Below are 19,199 nucleotides of genomic sequence, written 5' to 3' on the forward strand. Positions count from 1 at the left end.
TATGTAAGCATTTCTAAGTTCCTTTTAGGAAAGTTATTTGGGTCAGATCTTAAACACAACCAGTATGGACAAAGTGCTGTGAGTCAGGGCATAATGGAAAAAGATTAAATATCCTTTTTTCACTGCCTCGTTGCTTATAATGATCTGAGCGTGACCATATTCTTTGTAAGGCAGTCTGCCTTGAGGGCACTGCCAACATATCCTGTTCTCTGATAGTGATCTGAAGCAGAAAGTTCAACACAGACTGGTGTGGCAAAGCAAAGAGGGATCAGTTTTCAGCCTGGACACAGTCCCTCTTGTAGTTATATTAGTTCAGGAACAGTAAGCAGTTTCTAAACTCCTGCCAAGGACATCAGCTCTTGCTGCATCAGTGTTCTTGCCTAAGCCAGCTTAAAAGGGTGTAGAATGAGATGACAGAGGCAGTACTGTGCAGGTGCAGCACTCACTGTGTCTGTCACTTAGGTACCACTACCTTCCTTCATCGCTGCTTTTGTTTGAAGTAACTGACTCCTCTCCCATATGGAAACTCATTCTTTCACCACTGTATACTGCTTCCATATCCATTCCTTAGCCTACCTCATCCACTTCATAAACATGTGCAACTTCAAACACTCAGTTTTCTTGCCCTCTTTACAACAGGTAGTCAAACTCTATAAATAGGATGAAGAAAGTAGGATGATATAACTGTGGGCTAGGCAATCTTCCTGGCAATCTTGGCTCAAATACAGTCAAGGTATATTGACTTAATAGACTTTTATCAGCTGAACTATGCTCCTCTGTGCATGTCTGCTGTAAGGCAATGCAGTTTATCATACATTTGAGCACAAGAGGATGCCTTGCATGACCTCACACTGACAGTTACAGTAGCTTGGCTGACATGCTGTGTGCTGTTTTATTACTGTAAGTCAGGGGTAGGGCATAGCCCTCTGACAGTGAAATGTAGAAGGCTTGAAGTGAAGATTTAGCACACTCTCTTACAGACTGTCTTAATGGGAACAAAAGCTAGAATCAGTCACAACCCCGCACCCCCACACCTCATCCCCACACACACAGGCACACCATCTAGCTCTTCAGATGTAGAAGACAGCTGGGGTACAGGCTAGACAGATGATCTCCCTCCAACCAGAATAATTTTACTGGGGCCACATGGATGAAAAATGTTAATGTACACAGTAATTCACATAAAAGCTTATATAGAGCATGTCTTCTTTAAGTTCCAGCTCTGGATAAGGATGTAGGAGCTCATATCTTTACTTGATTCAAGTTACTTGGTGCTTTGAAGGAGGCAGAGGAGAGAAGAAAAAAGAAATTTTGGCAGACAAAAATGAAACACAATGGAATAATTAAATTCCAGTCTTTGTTCTCAAGGACTTCTTTTGAGCTTATTTAATGAAACTGAACTACATTCTTCTCCTTTACGTGGTTGTTAATGCTGCTTTCGGGTAGGAGAGGGAAGGAGGTAGTATAATTGAAGATTTAATTTTGAACTGTATCATAAACCAGCTTTCATAAAACTCAACAACAGTAAAGCGGTTCATTACATTTCAGAGTGTCTGATGTAAATAAGATCCCTGAGTGTGTGCAATCAATCTTTCCAAGGGCCAAAATATTTTGCTGTTCCCAAGCTTGGTTTCCTTGTTTAGACTGAATAAGGTCAGCCCACATGCATTTAGAAACCAACTTGAATTTTAATTTTATTCTAGTGGCTAATTGTGTCTGCTATGGTTATGTGCCTCTAATTCCCACAAAGAAGCCTCTCAGCTTTTGCAGAAAGACTCTATGGAGATTTTCTGTGGTTATTGACCAAATCAGAAATGTGCAGTCAAGTAAGTCAGAGTTACTATAATCAGTGTATCAGAGGCAGAATTTATGCAGGGAGGAGGAAAGGTAGGTCCTGCAAACTTTTCTGCAGGAGAAAGGCGTTCTATAAGTGGGAGATGTCTGTAGGCTAGCTCCTTTTATTTGAACATAGTTACTTACAGCCCGCTTTGTTCAACTTCCATTGTCATTTACCACTTACTTCACAACTCTGTGAAAAGAGTTGTCTTAGTCTGTAAAGCAAAAGTTATAAGGATAGAAGCAGGGGAAATTAACTATTTTACATTCTCTTTATTTTAATGTTGCAACATTTAATGTATGATATGAGAGGGAATTTTTCAGTGGTACTGAAAACCTACCTCCTTTCATGATCCATTTATTTGACTTCTGTGTCCGTGCCAATCAATTTCTATCTCACCCTGCTTAAAAAAAAGACACCTAAATATTAGAACAAGGCTCCATGATGTCTTCTGACCAGAGCTTCCACGGACCTTGGTGTGAGTTCAGCGTGTGGGAATCTTCATTTTTAATTCTTCTTACTTAGTTTAGAAAAAAATAAAAATAACATCAGAGACACTTTCAAAGTTATGTTATGGCTGAGTGTGTCCTAAGTTTGAGTGTTGAGCATGGAGCAGAAGTGACAGAACAGTTGGTCAGTGGAGAACATTACATAGAGCTATTTAAAGGTCGTCCTCGACCTTTCCACCTCTTTTAAAGCCCCTTGAGAGCAATTCAAACTTTTCTTCTGCCAGTTGCCTACTGTCAGTTCCATATTTGTGTTTGTTCTCTCCATGCTACGAATGTAAGGTATCAGAGCACATTATGGGGAGTTCTTCCAAATCCTCTGTTAAACTCTTGTCTGAGAAAGAGCCCTTAGATTCAGCCAGGTCAACCTTGGCAGTTAAAGTTCACAGCAAGACTTTTGTTTCCTTGATCTCCTCTCAAGTCAACTTTTTACAGATAGTGGATTGAAATCTGACCTGAATGAAGACAATGGAAGTTTTATTATTGACACCGACGAGTCCAAGATTTTAAGTACTTCTTATATATTAATTTTCTTCTGAGATACATACGTGTGTACGTATATGTCTGTGTCTATGCACATAGGCATAGGTATCTAATACTGGTAAATTACACGTTGTAAGGCTAAATTTTTAGATTGTTTGTGAGCTCATTTCTCATATCAAAAATGCTCTACCAACACGACTTTTGTCCATTTATGAAGTGGTATAAAAGTGCTATTTTCAACACAACCTTCAGGGAAAAATTAAGTACTGCAGGTGCTTACACATGCAGACTTTCTCATTGCTCAAACCTCCTGTATAATGCCCAAAAAGTTGCACAAATGGGTACTACCACAAAGACACTGTTAAATTGTTGGAAAGTCACTTACTGTATATTGAAGAATCCTACAGAATTCCTGATCTCTAACCATAAACATAAAATACAGAAGTGGTGCAAGAAGTAGGTTACTAGAGGAAGCTTCATTCTTTGATCTCTTTTGTCTTATTCTTAACTTCAATATTTTTGTTTGAAAAGAAGCATAAAAGCATAAGTCAATGTTGTGCTCACAGATCAGGAAAAGCCCGCAACAGGTTCATGTAGGCTGTCACTGCTTACTCCTGGCTAGTTTGGAGGTGTTATTGTATGTATTTCTGTACCAAAATTGGTGTAATATGTGAAACGTCAGCTTTTGTTTCATGTCCAATGAGGTGTCATCATTTAATACAAAGATGGAAAGTAAGAGCACAGCTGCTCTGAAGCAATTTGAAAGGAGTTTCGCAAATTCATCATGGGCAGAATAGCACTTTATTATTGCAAAATCTCCCCTCGCCAGTTGCTACTGTAACCATCATTCTCTTGTAGTCTGAGCACAGTAAATAAATACAATGATGACTGGGAATAGTTTTGGATATTCGTTGATGCCTTTATGGCAACTGTACCTATCTCTCAACTATTCTGTTTCAAAATACCTCTTCTAGCAATGCAAAGTGCTAACTGAGAAAATTTTTTTTCTTTATTCCTTCCTTCGAAGACAAAGACAGGGATTTGTTTGCTGCAGGATGGTAACCAGGAGCCTTTCAAAGTGCGACTGCACTTAGCCAAAGATATTTTGATGATTCAGGAGCAGGATGTGATCTGTGTGTCTGGTGAGCCTTTCTATTCTGGTGTAAGTAGTTTTTATTTTTTCTTTAAGACATTCTTTATACAAAGCAAAATACTCTATGTGTGTGTGTGTATGTGTGCATGTACATACACATGTGCATGCGATTACTCCCATGGTTTGATGTTTTGTTTTACACTGTAAACACTAAGTGTATTTTAATATATTTTCTTTTGAGAGTAAATCTTAGCAATACTCGTCTAAGAAGCAGCAATAAGATAATGAATGTTATATGCATGACTAAACATTTCTCTGCACTCACTCTTGAATATTGGAACCACTGAATGTGATAGGAATGACACGAGCAGTGATTTTTGTGGTGAATACAGATACCTCAATGTGCTTACATATCTGAGTATTGTCTGTGGAGTTGATAAGACAGTTGATGGTTAATTGTTATGTCGGGGTTTTGCTCGTAGAGGAATTACCTGCTATCCTCTGTTGCTTTGTTTGCTTCATATGGTAGCAAACCACCAAACTTCATGCATGTTGCCAGTCCGTGCTGTGAGGATCACTAGTTTTACCAGTACATCATGTTGATAAAGATGGACTTCAGCTGGAACAGTGTAATAGTGTGATTTATGTATTACTATTTTTACATGATATGTCAGATTTCTTATTTAAGCATCATATTCAATTTTGTGGGTAAAAAACTGACCTTTGTAGATAATTATTTGGAAGATCTATGAAATGTTATATAGAATAATATTGTAGGTTTTTGAACTATTGTAATGCTAAGTTTTTATTTAATTCTAGAAGACAGCTAAAAAAACTAGTAGCAACCATTTACTATTAATTTCTATAGACATTTTTATAGATACTGTAATTATATTTTGTTGAGATATTTTTAAGATTTATGGGAAACTATCATAAACATTCTGCTCTCCCTTTGAGCTAAATAAAATTATCATAAGATTCCACGTTAAATCTTGTGCAGTATAGTAGTGTAATAACTGTTTATGCAAATGTTATGTGACTGCTATTATGTCTGTCTGTTTTATTAATTAATTGCTGCTGTTGTCACATCCCTGTATCTCTAAATACAAGCATAATAAAAAGATACAAATCAGAAACCAGAAATAAATTGGTAGAACATTAGCAGTGCTAACAGTGTGGAATATTAATGGAAAATGTATAGGAAAATCCATCTCACTGTTATGAGCATCTCAAGGTGAATGGTTCTGAGTTTTCCCCTGAAACAGGAGGAACATCTTGCCTACTCTGTCTCCATACAGACTGTGTTTATTTGCATGACAAATCTGACATTAGCTTTTGACAGTTTCACGCTGTACAATTTACTAATACAGGTCTGTGTGCTGTATATGGAATATAGATGCTCCTTTTACCAATCAGTCTCTACCATTCCTCAACATAGAGTACATCTAGCATCCCAGATAGAAAGAAATTATGAGTTCAAGCTCAGGCTATAGTTGTTCAATTAGCAACACACACTGTGACACCGTTGCAGCACCAACTCCATTCTGGTGTTATTTTTTAAAAGATTTTATCACTCAAAAATATAGCTTTCATTATTTTGCTGTAATGTCTATTACTTCTGCTGAATTTAATATTTAAATGTCTTAATGAAATTTATACTTTTTTTTTCCATTTCACAACAAGGCTTTCTTTTACAATTTTGCCCTCTTTATTTTTGCAACAGCACTGTAGAAAATTATGGATGATTTGCTTCACCAATTACACTCCTCCTATCTTATTTGCGTATTGAATGCGTAACTCATTAACTGATTGATATTAGTGTGGTGATGAGGAGTTTCTTTTATCTTGGAAGTGTCATTGTTAGGCTAGTGACTTTTGAGCACTTTACCCTGATTTCTTCTGGGATTAAGACTAAGTCTTGAATCAGTAGGTTCATTCCAACGAAGGATGATTGGCATTTCACGGACAGTTAACTGTCCTTTTGTCACAGGCCATTTAAATCATCTGGAATCATGTACTTTGATTGTATAGCATGATCAGACAAGTCCCACAGGCTGCCTTTCTTTTGCATTTTTTTCCTCATTTTTATTCTGAATTTATTAGATTTATTTTTTGTTTCATTGGTTTTTTTTTTTTTTTTACTTTGGTTGATTTTGTTTTGTTCTTTCTGTAATTCTAGATAACTGACCACATCTATTTTTCTTTTGCATGCATTCTACAGAGCAAGAGCAAGTGTTTTCATTAGCAATTGACATTGAATGCCTCATAGAATAAACTCCAAAGAATAAAAATAAAATTTGTAACTGAGGAAAAACAGCATTGTTAAGTTCTACAGACAAGTAGCTATAGTAAAAGTTCTTTTTAGTCTGTTTTAACAAATAATCTTCAAATAATTTGATTATAAGGTTTTACTTCTGCACTGTTAAGGAACGAAAGGCTATTACTGTGTTCCTAGTTCAGAACAGTGTCTCTTCTGTTTGTGGGATCTGAATCAATTCGCATGCTCCTCTGTGTAGGACAGACTTTAAACAGGCACTTAACGTTCCAGCGGTATCCTCATCTGCATCCTGGGGAATAATCTACATGAAATCAATGGCTGCTTAGGAATGAGGTACTGCTTAATGTGAGTACATGAGATAAGGCCCTGGTTTTTCATTTAGAGCACTTACTTCCTTTTTAGTGGAAAACAGTTCTAGTTTCCCAAAACTAAAGAGATGCAATGGAACCTTGTTTCTTCTCTCATTGTATACACTTTGGAGTAAGAACATGCATAAAAGATTATAAGCAACATAAACAGTGATAAACACTAAAAAAGAAAGCATCTGTTTCTTTAGTAGGCTGAACACAATGATAGTGTTAGTGAGGGTCCTGCAGCAGCTGTTTCTGTAGCAATTCCGTAAAGCATCAAAGATCATTCGAACAGTCATGGGTTAGATATAATTTAAGCATCAGTTGCATCACTAAGTATTACAGAGATTTCTTTATGTGTGCAACAAGATAGACTTGCTTTCCAAGACATAGAAACACAGTGGGTTCTCCATTATGCTGATAGTGGATATCTGATGTAGGTTTGAACTCCAGTGCGAATGACCAAAAGTGAGATGAGAACATTTTGTGAAACTCAAAGCCTAGAAGGCAGTGTCTTGACTAATCCAAATTAAATCCTTGCCTGTAGAGAGCCTTTATAATATGGGAAGTGTATGCCTGAGTTGGAGTAGCCTATGTGCTGAAAATACCCATGAGTCTCCCTAAGGGAAAATTGGAAGATAAGACTAGTGACTGTTAGGTCAGGTACAATTTTTTCTCCCCTGAAGTACCAAACCCTCACAGAATGTTTTTTTCATAATTCTGGTATTGCCAACAGAGAGCTTTCTCACAATTATAATAATCATAAATCTCCATGACAGCTACTTGTTGTACAGAACAGTTAGTATTTTTACTCTTTTCATCTGGAAAAGAAATGCCCTGAAAATAGCTGAATTAAACGATGTAAGAACTTCATCAGTATTGATAGCAGAAGTATAGAAGATTTTTATTTTGCATTTCCTTTTAAAAATATTTCTTGAATTACATGAAATTATACTCTCAAAAGTTTGCTGTATGGTATTCCAGATGACAATGTGCAATAACGCAGCTCCCAGTCTTTTTAGATGTATAGGTCAATAGCCTGGACTAACAAGGATAGGCTAATACTGACCTTGCAGAAAATGATGATGAGAGGGGGAATAGCCTAAAATATGACATCTCTGATCTGAAATATGACTCTTCAGTGGATATATTCCTAGGAAAAGTGTTAATCTTTGCAATTCCAGAATCAAAATCTTTGTTTTAGAGTTAATTCTCATAATTTCTATCACCTTTCATAAACATCTCAAATTCAAGTAAAAAGATTATTGCGTTTTATCAAGAAAGGTAGTTTATTTGTCTAGGGACCTGTGTTTTTTTCCCTTCTTTTCTTTAATAGATTTTATTAGTTTGCTGATCATACTCAGAAATTTTTCTAATAGAGTTTACATGCATGTGAGATCCATAAACCCAGGCTATGACAAGGTACCATCTGACAAGATGAATGATTTGAATCAGCTACTGTTTACTGTTTTTCTAAAAGACTGAAAATAAACTGAGCAGCTGGCAAATTGTTACATTGAGCTACCAGGACAGTTTGCATTTTTACATAATTTTCTTATAGATTCTGTTAAAAAGTCATAGATTTTCTAAAATACTGCTAACTCACCTGATGGTAACTTTCAGATGATTCTCATTTCTTTCAAGTAATATAATTCTATGCTGCTGTGTAGTAATGGATTATTTAATTAACCATTAATAATTTCTTTTAGCATTTTTTTTAATTAAGCATCTTTTTTGGAGATTGATGTGAAGATCATTCATAATTTCAATACTAACAAAAACTGAATGCACATTTTGTGAATTTGTAGAGCAACAGCTCTCAGAGTAACATGACATTTGTCCAAGGATTTAACTGAGGTTGTTAAAAATGCATCTGAATGTAACCTATGGACTGTAATTGATTTTTTATTAGATAAAAAACTCTTCATCAATAAACACGTTTTCTAATGTCAGAAAGTAACACTGAATTAACTTGTTGAACTGTAGCCAGACCTGATTTTTGGCATTGTTAATCACACAATCATTCTTCTTTTTCTCATAAAGATAAGAATGTATTATATCTCACTCCTAAAGTTGTCTTTTTGCTATTATGAAATCAACTGCATTGAAAGATTTATAACTCTATACATAAAGTTCATATGGTAATACACACCAAAAAATTGCCTTAGAGATAGTTTTTAAATTTATAAACTTTGCACAGTAGCATGTTTTTCTTGATTTTTGTTTTATTTAAATGATAAAGGTATTATTAGTTTTTAAGTATAAGTTTAAATTCAGAACATATCACTTAACTGTGACTTGCCTGAGCAGTCAGATGAAGTTACTATATTTCTTTTGCTTGCACATTTTAGAGTTTTGGAGACTTCTTGAGAGTGAATTTTAAATCTGTTACATTGGATCATTCTTTTTTGAGAATTTAAAATTTTCTTTTCATATATTTTGGTGTAGGTAAAACAAGTTCAATTAACATTAGCAATGTTAATGAATAGAAAAAATAAATTAAGAAAAAAGTGAAAAGCTTAAAATAGTAAACATATAGTTTTGATTTATTTTCTATATTGTATTTATTTCTGTGTTTATTTACTATTTTGATTCTGATGTGTGATTAAATAGTATGAATGGTGCCAAAATGAAACTCCCTGTGCTGGAGAGAATTGCAAATCTGTGAACAGATAGGTCACCTTTCAAGCACTTTCCATTCTTGTTACCTTCACAAAGCTACCAGTAAGAATGTTGATTTCTTTTTTTTTTAACATGTTGGTATCTGTCAGCTATTCAGTGGAGTGAATCCATTTTTTCACAGAAGTCGTCCAATATCTATCAGATGGTGGTTAATTTTTTTTTTCTGCTGCCAATCTGCACAGCTTATACATGACAACCTAGAACTGACAGATGTAAATGTGATTATTTAGGGACAATCTAAGCCAGCTTATTTTTCTGCAGCTACTTAAAAATGAAGTTCAAACACAGGACTGCCATTTATGAAGCCAAATTAGAAGGAGCAGAACAGCTTTTTTTCATTGGAAGAAAGTTTTTTCCCCAGAAAAGAAGAAAAAGATTGCAAATCAGAAAACATTTGGAGAATCCAAAGCATTGATCAATGGCTATGTATGATGTGAGGCAATAGCTGGAAAGTACAACTGTCACAAAACTACAGAGAGTGTTTGTTACTGAGCCTAGTGAGGATTCAGATCCATACTGAATTTGGATTTGTGGTTTTTTTGCTCTTTTATTTCTATATTAAGAAATGCTGTACTTTTGAAATAAATCAGTCTAGGAGTAGAGTTTTTATTAGTAGATATTTAGATGAATGTTTCTGCTTTTAGGCATACGCTGTAGGACTGGGAACATTTTGAAGTGAGAACAAGAGAAGGGTTGTACGCTTTTGCTCGTTCTAGTCCGTGTTAACAGTCTACACCGCACAGCTGCATTTGCCATTCTCAGTCTCCAGCACAGCTGCAGAGGAACGGGGATTTCCAATTGACCAGATATTCTGCCACCAGTCCTTACTGCTGGCCTTCTCCACTTGCATGAGGAACTGAAATAAGAAGACAAGCTTCAAATGTCACATGACAGAAGTTATTAGCAGATGAGCAAGTCTGCTGGCAAGCCTGCTTAAGACTATTAATCCAAATGGAAATGTGACTGACCTGTGTCCTGTGTCCTTTACACGCAGAATGAGCGTAGAGTTTGACTGTTCATGTCAATTAATGCAAAGAAATGCCAGTAAGAAAGAGCAAAGCATTACCAAAAAGAGGATATAAAATCTCCGTTCTTGAAAACATACGAAATAATTCAATGGAAAAAAAATCTCATCAAATTTTCTTATTTCAAAATTTAGTGGGTTTACTAATAGCTGATAAACTACATGAGATCATGGCCTTGAAGTTTTTATGGCAGTAAGTGTTAACAGGTTGATCTATGAAGTTTCTGCCAATGTATTGATTATACCTTTAGATTTCATTATTACATTTTAAAAATTACATTCTAACATTTTCCTCCTTTTTTCCATACATTTTCCATGTCACTGTGCCATTGTAGATTTCTCTCCATGTCCATGCCTCTTTTCCCACCTACTGCTTTCTTCTGCCGCCATTCAACTTTTTTCCATGTTCTTCCATATGTATAGTACCTTCGTGTCTGTTTTATCCACTGTGAAAAAAGAGGTCTTGAGGTCTTGTTTTCTGTCTGGACAGATTAATTCTTCATACCTTTACTCTTGTAAAATGAATAACCAGACACACTAGTGTCCCAATCTGAAAATGTAATATGTATATCCTAGTAAAAATGTTGAGCAATGAAATATTGAAGTTTCGCATGCAGTTAACTCAGTTTTATGAAGAGTTTTGAAGGTTATTCATCCCTTCTATCAACTGTTATTTCCCTGCTTTCATAGAAGCAGATTATTAGATTACTGATTTATATTATACAGAATAAATAATTTGAAAGTATTACTAATTAATCATTATTGCTAAAAGTCACCTAAGTAATTATAAACTTTCAGCCAGTATGAAATCTTTGAATCTTTACTGTGCCCTAAGATTAAACTGTTACAAATAACGTTAACTCGACTAAATGTAAATAGTTGATTACACAGGATTCTGTTTTCCCTTCCTGACTGTTTACTGTTGTTGTGTGCTCACAAGGTCATTCTTCACTTCTGATCTCATTTAAGATGACATCCATGATCTCAAAAAGATCATACAGCTTTTTAAGCAGAAATTTTAATAATTCTTTAATGAAAGCCTAAAAAACATTGCTTCTGTTTCACTGCATAGCTCTGAGGAAGAATTTTTTTGGCAAAACTCTTAGCTCTCTTTTCCAGTCAATGAACATATGTGTGGATGAGGAATTTTCTGAGTTAGAGGCATGGAAAATGCTGACAGTTTGGCAGCAGCTTTGAGTTTTTCAATAAAAAGATAACTACTTTTGTTCTCTTCCAGGAAGCATCTTCTAAAACACTGCTCTGAATCTTGCATTTAAAGATCCTAAGAGCTCTAATTTTCCCTCTGTTTTGTGTAATGTAGATAAAAACTGTGATAATGGAATTATAATCTCACAGGATGTTTTGTGTAGTCTTGGTATTGAACTAAGTAGCTTTTCATCAGAATCAAGTTTTATTTTGTAAACTTGGAGATGAAGTTACTTTTAGAATTTGCAAAAACATTCTAGATTCAGTCATAGGATACTACCCTGTGCAAATAGAGGGAAAAGCAAAACTAAGTAAAATATTAATAAATAAATGTGCATCTGACACAGACTTTTAGTTAGATTTTATTTTAAGCATACAGTTGGAATCAATGGAGCAGCAGTATCTTTAAACTGGAACAGCATAAATGATCAATCAGGTACTTAGAGCTCTTCTTTTCTGGAATAAAATGTGTTGTCACCATATTTTATTAATGAATAGTTGTAAAGCATTTTAAGAGTTTAAAGCTATTAGACCAGTGAAAAGCATTTTATTATTGCTATTGTTCATTTGAAATGGTAATTAAAGTCATCAGAACAAAATAATTTACTTTAATTTCCTGATCAAACTTCTTCATTGTATTAATCATTTTATAAAAATATTATTTTACATACAGTGCTTTGTAGACAAGGTTTATTCAGTTCACCTTGGTTGAAGATGATACTGAAAATGAAGCTTTGTTTGGGTTTTTTGTGAGTGACATAAAAAAAACTCACACGTAAGTCATGCAAGTCACAAAGAAAAACTTACTTGGATAGAAGAGTTTTCTGGCGAAACATTTCTAAGCATGTATTTACCATCAAAATTCTTATTCAAGTTACTTTGCAACTCTAAAGGGAAGGATTCATCTTTCCAAAGTTAAATTTGACATCCTGGCTCTATACGCAATGAATGACATAGATGACAAAGATGATTATCTCCAAACTTGGTCATCTACTCACTCACTCGACTCACGAGCCATCTCACTCGACTTACCTGAATCGAATGTATTTCTTTTTCTTTACTGATTACGGGAGAAAATTTGTCTTGACCAATGACTTAGTCTTAGATGGATTCACTGTGGTTAGATCAGTCCTATCTCCTTCAGGCTGGAGAAGCGAAGGCTCTGGGGTGATCTTATTGCAGCCTTCCAGGGCTTAAAGGGGGCCTACAGGAAAGCTGGAGGGGGAATTTTTGCAAGGGCATGTAGTGATACGACAGGGGGAAATGGATTTAAACTGAAAGAGGGTAGATTTAGGTTAGATATAAGAAAGAAATTCTTCACTCTGAGGGTGGTGATGGTGAGGCACTGGAACAGGTTGCCCAGAGAAGTTGTAGATACCCCATCCCTGGAGGTGTTCAAGGCTGGGTTGGATGAGGCTTTGGGCAGCCTGGTGTAGTGGAGGGTTTCCCTGCCCATGGCAGGGGGTTGGAACTAGATGATCTTTGAGGTCCCTTCCGACTCTAACCATTCTATGATTCTATGATTTTTCTTCTAAACTTCTGGGTAAAAAAGGAAGAAACTGATCAGAGCTGAAGTCTGATCCTAAGCCAAAATTCTGGTGTATGAAATGTGTGATGCTTCTGACAGTTCTGGAAAAGCTGTTTCGCTGTACTATTTATATGAGGTTCGCAATCACAGACTAGATTATTGTTTGTTTACTAATGAAATATATAACTCGTATGTAATTTTGATTTGTATTTTTGAAGATCATTGTTTGCATGTTTAAAATTGTTAGCTATCATGCTGTGCAGAGTATGTAAGTCTTTACACGTAAGATGTTCTGAAGTAATGTTTCTTTGTTTTAAGACTGAGAAATGTTTTGAATTACCTTAGGTTAAATACAATGCAATGCCTTCATTACATGTTAGACATCACTCGAGTGGATCGAGTTTGCAGTGTGTTTTCAAAGTTCCACTTCAGTTCACTAACAGTTCAGACCTGAAATATTTACTATCTACTCTCAGTGGAGATAGATAGAAACAGAACCTAGAAAAATAAGAGATGAAACCTTCCGATAAATTACATTGTGCTGGAAAACTACAGTTGCTTGAAATTTTTCTATTCCCTTTGCTTACTTTTACACAGTTTTGTCTATTTAGTAATCTGCTATGCTAGCAAAGTGTTTCTGAAGCATTCATTTCTCTCTCTTAAAAAGTAATGCTGAACTCCAGTGTAAAATGTTACATGTTTCCTGTCAGACAGCACTGGTAAACTCACCAAAGACCCTAAATCAAGTATTTTCAGGGCTGACTTGGCTCTGCCTTCACATAAGTGATAACCGGAAAGGATATTTTATTGACTCTTTTATATGGGTACTTCTGTGTGTGTTGTGCTAAGAAAGATAACAACAAGGATATAAATATTCTTCAGGACAGCTTTTCATGGTTAACACAATACTATCAAGCCAGTTTATTAAAAGGTTGTTATTTTTCAACATCTTCTTGAGTATTTTCTGTTTCATCTGAGCGTGTATAACAAAAATACTAGAATGTATTGACTCGAGTTTACAAGTCAAGCTTCTGTTCTTAACAAGATGTTCAACACTAGCTGAAGCTGGAATCGAGGTAGACTTAATAAGAAAAATACAGCTATCAGTGAAGCCACAACTGAGTGTTTCATGTTCATTTGTATAAACTCAGCTTAGACCACACATCAGACTGTGGCCTGTGTTAGTTTATTCTGAATATATGGTACGCATTTGTTACCTGTGGCTGAAACCTTCTGCCAGACAAAAGGTTTTCTAAGTGCAGTTTGTGGCCTGAAGTGGAATAACTTTGTGGCCTCAACCCATTTTCTGGGAACTTTGTCAGGAAAATTCCTTCTTAGAAGACATGAATTGAGAGTCAAGAAGACTGTCCCTCTGAACAGTACGGAAACACATAGATGACACAGGCAACAGAGGAACATATTCCTCTGTTGCCACACCATACATTCATTTATGGGTTACAAATATAAGAGTATATTTTTTCATGCATTTCAAATGTTAAAAAAAAATTAAATTGAAGTGTTTGGCCATTTAACAGTAAAATTATATACTTCTTTCATAGATTAAACATTTACAAGCATTAGCCTAAATAAAGAGCAGAAAGTCTAATTTTATCTTGCCATCCTAAACATTGTACTGGTTTATACTAGCTCTTTTTGCAGTTACACAATTCATATTTGTTGCAAATGTGAAAAAGAAAGAAGGTAACTGGATTTTCCCCCATATTCAGCAATATCAGTTTTACAAAAATCTTATGTGGTAGCCTTATATCCTTTCTTTTCCTTTCTGTATATGAAGTGAGGAGGAAAAAATAGTTCCACAGAGATGCCATTCTCTCTGTCATTGGTATGCTTCTGATGAGAGACTTATTCAAATCTGACACTCACAATCTATGCCGTTTGTGCTGAAATATGTAAACATATATAGATAAAATGTATATGCAGATTTATGCTATGAAATAGATAATGAAATGAGCATAAAATGTAGACCACATGCAAAGGGTATTAAAAAATCTGTATGTTCTGTATATTTGTATCTGGACATATGCTATATCTGATGCTAAGATTTTTTACCACTAACAAAATTGACTAACACTAGGTGATCATTGGGAATAAAGTCAACAAGACAGACAAGGCAAAAGGTCTTTTTTGTAAATGTTTGTATCCAAGACAGATACTAGCCTACGGTTTTTACAGAATAAATTTTAAGAGCAATAAAAGCGAAAAAATGGGCTGCTTTAAATAATTCTATTTGTAACAACACACTTTAAAACATTCGTTACGATTTTTAAACCATAGATCTGAGGTAAACAGTGTCTGTGTTTGTATTATTTTTTTAATTTGGATCAGGACTGTGCTTTGAAATTAGTTTCTGGATCACATGCACTTACCATGCTTTGGTTCATATCACTAAGTGGTCTTGGAGTTCACGAGCTGTATTCCTTTTGGATTAAACTAAATTGGAAAATGTGCTACAGGAGTGCAGTTTATGTAGTGCTCGATCTGCATATGGGACCAATTTAGGACTAGTTGAAGACCTCTAAAATGCATATATTGTACACTAACAAACTCTACAGTTCTGTTCTTATTGTATTGCCAGTATGGTATCAATTTAACAAATGAATTTTTGTCTGAGAGAACCTCTGCTTTTCTTCCAGACTTTGTCTTTTTCCTTTGCAGCATAGGTTTCATGGGATTTTTGCTTTCAGAAACTCATCAATTTATTAAAATAAGAAATATCAATGTAGGAGGATAGCGCAGAAACAACTTATATAGATGTTATGGCAGAAAACTTTAAATCTAACAAAACTTGATTTATTTTTTTTTCCAGGAAAGAACGGTAACAATTAGAAGACAAAGTGTAGGAGGATTTGGATTAAGTATAAAGGTAGGGCAATTTTTTTGGTCTATTATTCCATGTTACACAAAAAGTGTCTTTGTATATAGTTAATGTTACTTTTAATGAGAACAAACTATGTTTTAGAGGGCTAGAAACACTAGAGCAACAATATTCTAAGATGTTAGATACTGTCACAATAGGCTACCGGAAACTACACTGCCCTATGGAATGGAAGGCAATGGAAAGATCATCCTCTTAAGATTCAAGTTGAGCAACTCTGTGATAAGATTTGATATGAGAGTTGAAAAGTGTTGGCAACTGCACAGACTGTGCTTTTGTGCAATGGCACTCTAATTTAAGTAGTTATTAATGAATGCTAAATTACAGGCAGGCACATGGAACAGCCAAAAAGCTCATCATCAGTTCTCCTACAAAGAATATCGCATTAATTCATTGCAATTCTTTAGTAGGGCAGAAATTATTATTGCTTTCTCATATCTTTTATTTTGCTGTAGGTCAAGCAACAGCAGCAGTTTGTCATTTTACTATATTTTTGCTTTCTTCAGTAAGATTTAAGAACATATGTAAGTGTAGGTGTTCCTTTTGGAGAGAGGAAGGGATGAGAGTGAGGAAGGGTTAATCATATTTGTCATCATAACCTTTCTGTGAATCTGTATTACTATGATTTTGAAAAACTTACCTTGGCTTTAAGTCTCAGTGTAGACAACACAACATTAATTTTATCTTCTAAACACAGCAGTCCAGCTTCAAGGTAGCAATGGAAAAAGTGAAGTGTACTTCACATGAATGCAAAGAAGCTGAAATCATGCATATAAAGTGAAAGCATAGACTTTCCTGTGAACATCTACTTGTGCTGACCTTATAAGAAGAGACTCAGAAGAGGGATTAATGTGCATTTGTGTTGTCATTGATAAGAATATTGCTGAATGGAAATACTAGTTCTTAAAATATATCTTGGTACACTTGCTGTTATCTCATTGACCCACTAAGGACTTCTATTCAAGGAAAACTAATTGCTATTTTGTGGCCAAAGTTTCTCATTAGTTTAGTCAACAGCGCACCAGTTATTTTCCTGCAATGCATTATAGGTTACAGTTCACTGAATAACGATGAAGTAATGCATGTCAGTGTATAGTCAAGTATATGGGTGAATGAGATTTTATTTAGCTGGTGCTAATAACTGGTTACAATAAGGAGTTTTGAGGATTTGAAAGCATATCTCATAAAGAGCCACTAAAATTTATGTTTTAGTTATACATAGGTTATCTTGTAGAATTAAAATTGCTGACAAGTTCAGGATCATTATTTAAGTATTAGGTACATTGTATAAAATAAAATATCATTGAGAAAAATAAATTAAATGCGAAATGTGCAGATGGTCTTTCTTAAATTAGTAGAGTAAGATATACTTAAAATTTTAGAGCAAGATATTAATTGTTCTGGAAAAAGTCTTGAAAGTTGTAAAAGTATTTAAAAGTGCCAAAACAGATTGTGAATTCAATCAAAAATGGGAATTTATTTATTTTTTTTAATAAGGTCCTGTTTTAATAGGAAAAAAATAACAATAAAAACAACTGAAAAATAATAGCATCAACTGCAAGAGAATTTACAAATCAAGGCTTCAAATTAAATTATTTTATTTAAATATACTTTCTAGGTTTATTTTATTGCATAGATATTTTGATCAAAATCATCTAAGTAGTGGAAAGGTGAAGCTACATAAATTTAGACTTGGATAGACAATTTTAAAAAATTTTTTTTAATAGCTAATAATCAGGTGATGGAATGTCTTCAACAGATGTCATTAAAATACTAAAGAGATCTCTTTCAACAAAGGAAACAAACTCAGATTGTATAGATTAGTTAAAGAAAATGGTGAGTAGAATTCTGTTGTCTGGATATTCTTTAGATGTGTATCAGACAATATGAATTATTTTTTTATAATTATTTATTTTTAAAAATCAATGAACCTGGGACCTATTTTGCTGCTTCCTTTTATTAGTAATCCTACATTCTCAAAAAGAAAGCGGGACAAGCAATGGGATAGCCAACACAATCTAAAACAATTAAGTAATAAATAGTAATTAATTTTAAGTATTAAAATAATCATTTTAAGCTAGTAGCAAGAAACAACTTAGAACTGGAATGTAAAGTAATGCTTTTTGCAGTTTGTTAGGCAAACTTTATGAAGGCTCACTGAAATTTCAAAGTATTCCTGGAAATATCAATGTCAGTTCTAAATATTCTGAAAAGTGCCAGTTTTCTGTTTTAAACAGTAGCATTCAGTCATGATATATTTCCTTTTTCAGATGGATAACAGTTCATTACTTTTTTTTTTGTTTGTTTCATTTTGTTTTGGAAGATTCCTGAGCTTTAATAGAGGACTTATATTTATTATGAGTTTTAAATAGAAAAGTAATATTCTGGACCATTGGAATTTATTTATTCTTTTCCTCATGAAGAGCAGAAGGTCAAAATGTTAATAATTCAAAAATGAAACTGTCCACTTATCCTTTGATGACTTGTCTATGAAAGAAACTCTCTTCTTTTGTGTTATAACCTGGGTGCTCCAAGTACATTTGTAAAAATCAGAGATTCAGCTATCTGCTTAAAAACAATGCTTGAGATTGATTTTTTCACAAGATCCAAACTCAAGATCTTTAAAAAATTGCCTATAATCAACTGTTTGCAGGTTTGAAAGAATAATAACACCCCTGTTCTGTGTTTTACTATACTTCATTTTGCTGAAGTTAATGGTAAAAGTGTGACTGAATTTGAAGCAGAACTGATCTGGATTACACTCTTCAGAAGGAATTATTTTCTAGTTTCTGAAGCCCCTTTAAAACTCTCAGTAATAAACCTCTGTGTGTGTACAAATAGCCATGGAGTTACATGTAGAAATTGATAAGCGTAGTTGGGTATTTCAGTCATTTATCACATCTCTGACAAGTTTCAGATGCAGAGATTTGACACAAGAAGCTACTAAGTGTATGACTTCCAAAAGAATATCGTGTTTCTCAATAATTGGAGTGTAGAGTTCTTGTGGAAATAGGCATTAAAATTGATAGTTAATTAAATAAATTAAAGTTTGCAATTAGAGTCTGACTTTTGGCTACCAGGACTCTGTACAGTGCCATTTTCCCTCCTCTTTTTTTTTTTTCATTCTTTTTAAATGATGAAGAGCATTGCAGATCTGCTGAGATTCAGTTTGACCTTTCAAAGTTTGACTTGATCAAAAAATCTCTAAAGCAAGCATGTACACCTGTCCTGTTCACACTTACGTACATACTTAGATTATTCTCTTGTTCTTCATTGATTCTCTGATATGTTTTTATTGACATTTTCTCTGTGTTTC

At 34.4% G+C, this 19,199-nt stretch overlaps 1 protein-coding gene across 1 annotated transcript in view; it reads left to right on the plus strand.

Annotated features, from left to right (window-relative positions):
• Positions 1 to 1,814: 1,814 nt before the first annotated feature.
• SNTG1 (syntrophin gamma 1) overlaps positions 1,815 to 19,199 on the plus strand; it is a 162,537-nt gene continuing 145,152 nt past the window's right edge. The window contains exons 1-3 of the mRNA XM_086609311.1: positions 1,815 to 1,826; positions 3,854 to 3,988; positions 15,815 to 15,871. Of these exons, the coding sequence (XP_086465437.1) occupies positions 1,815 to 1,826; positions 3,854 to 3,988; positions 15,815 to 15,871 (204 nt within the window). The remainder of the gene's footprint in view (positions 1,827 to 3,853; positions 3,989 to 15,814; positions 15,872 to 19,199) is intronic.

Source organism: Tauraco erythrolophus, chromosome 3 (genome assembly GCF_009769465.1).
Source record: "Tauraco erythrolophus isolate bTauEry1 chromosome 3, bTauEry1.pri, whole genome shotgun sequence".
NCBI classification, from domain to species: Eukaryota; Metazoa; Chordata; class Aves; order Musophagiformes; family Musophagidae; genus Tauraco; species Tauraco erythrolophus.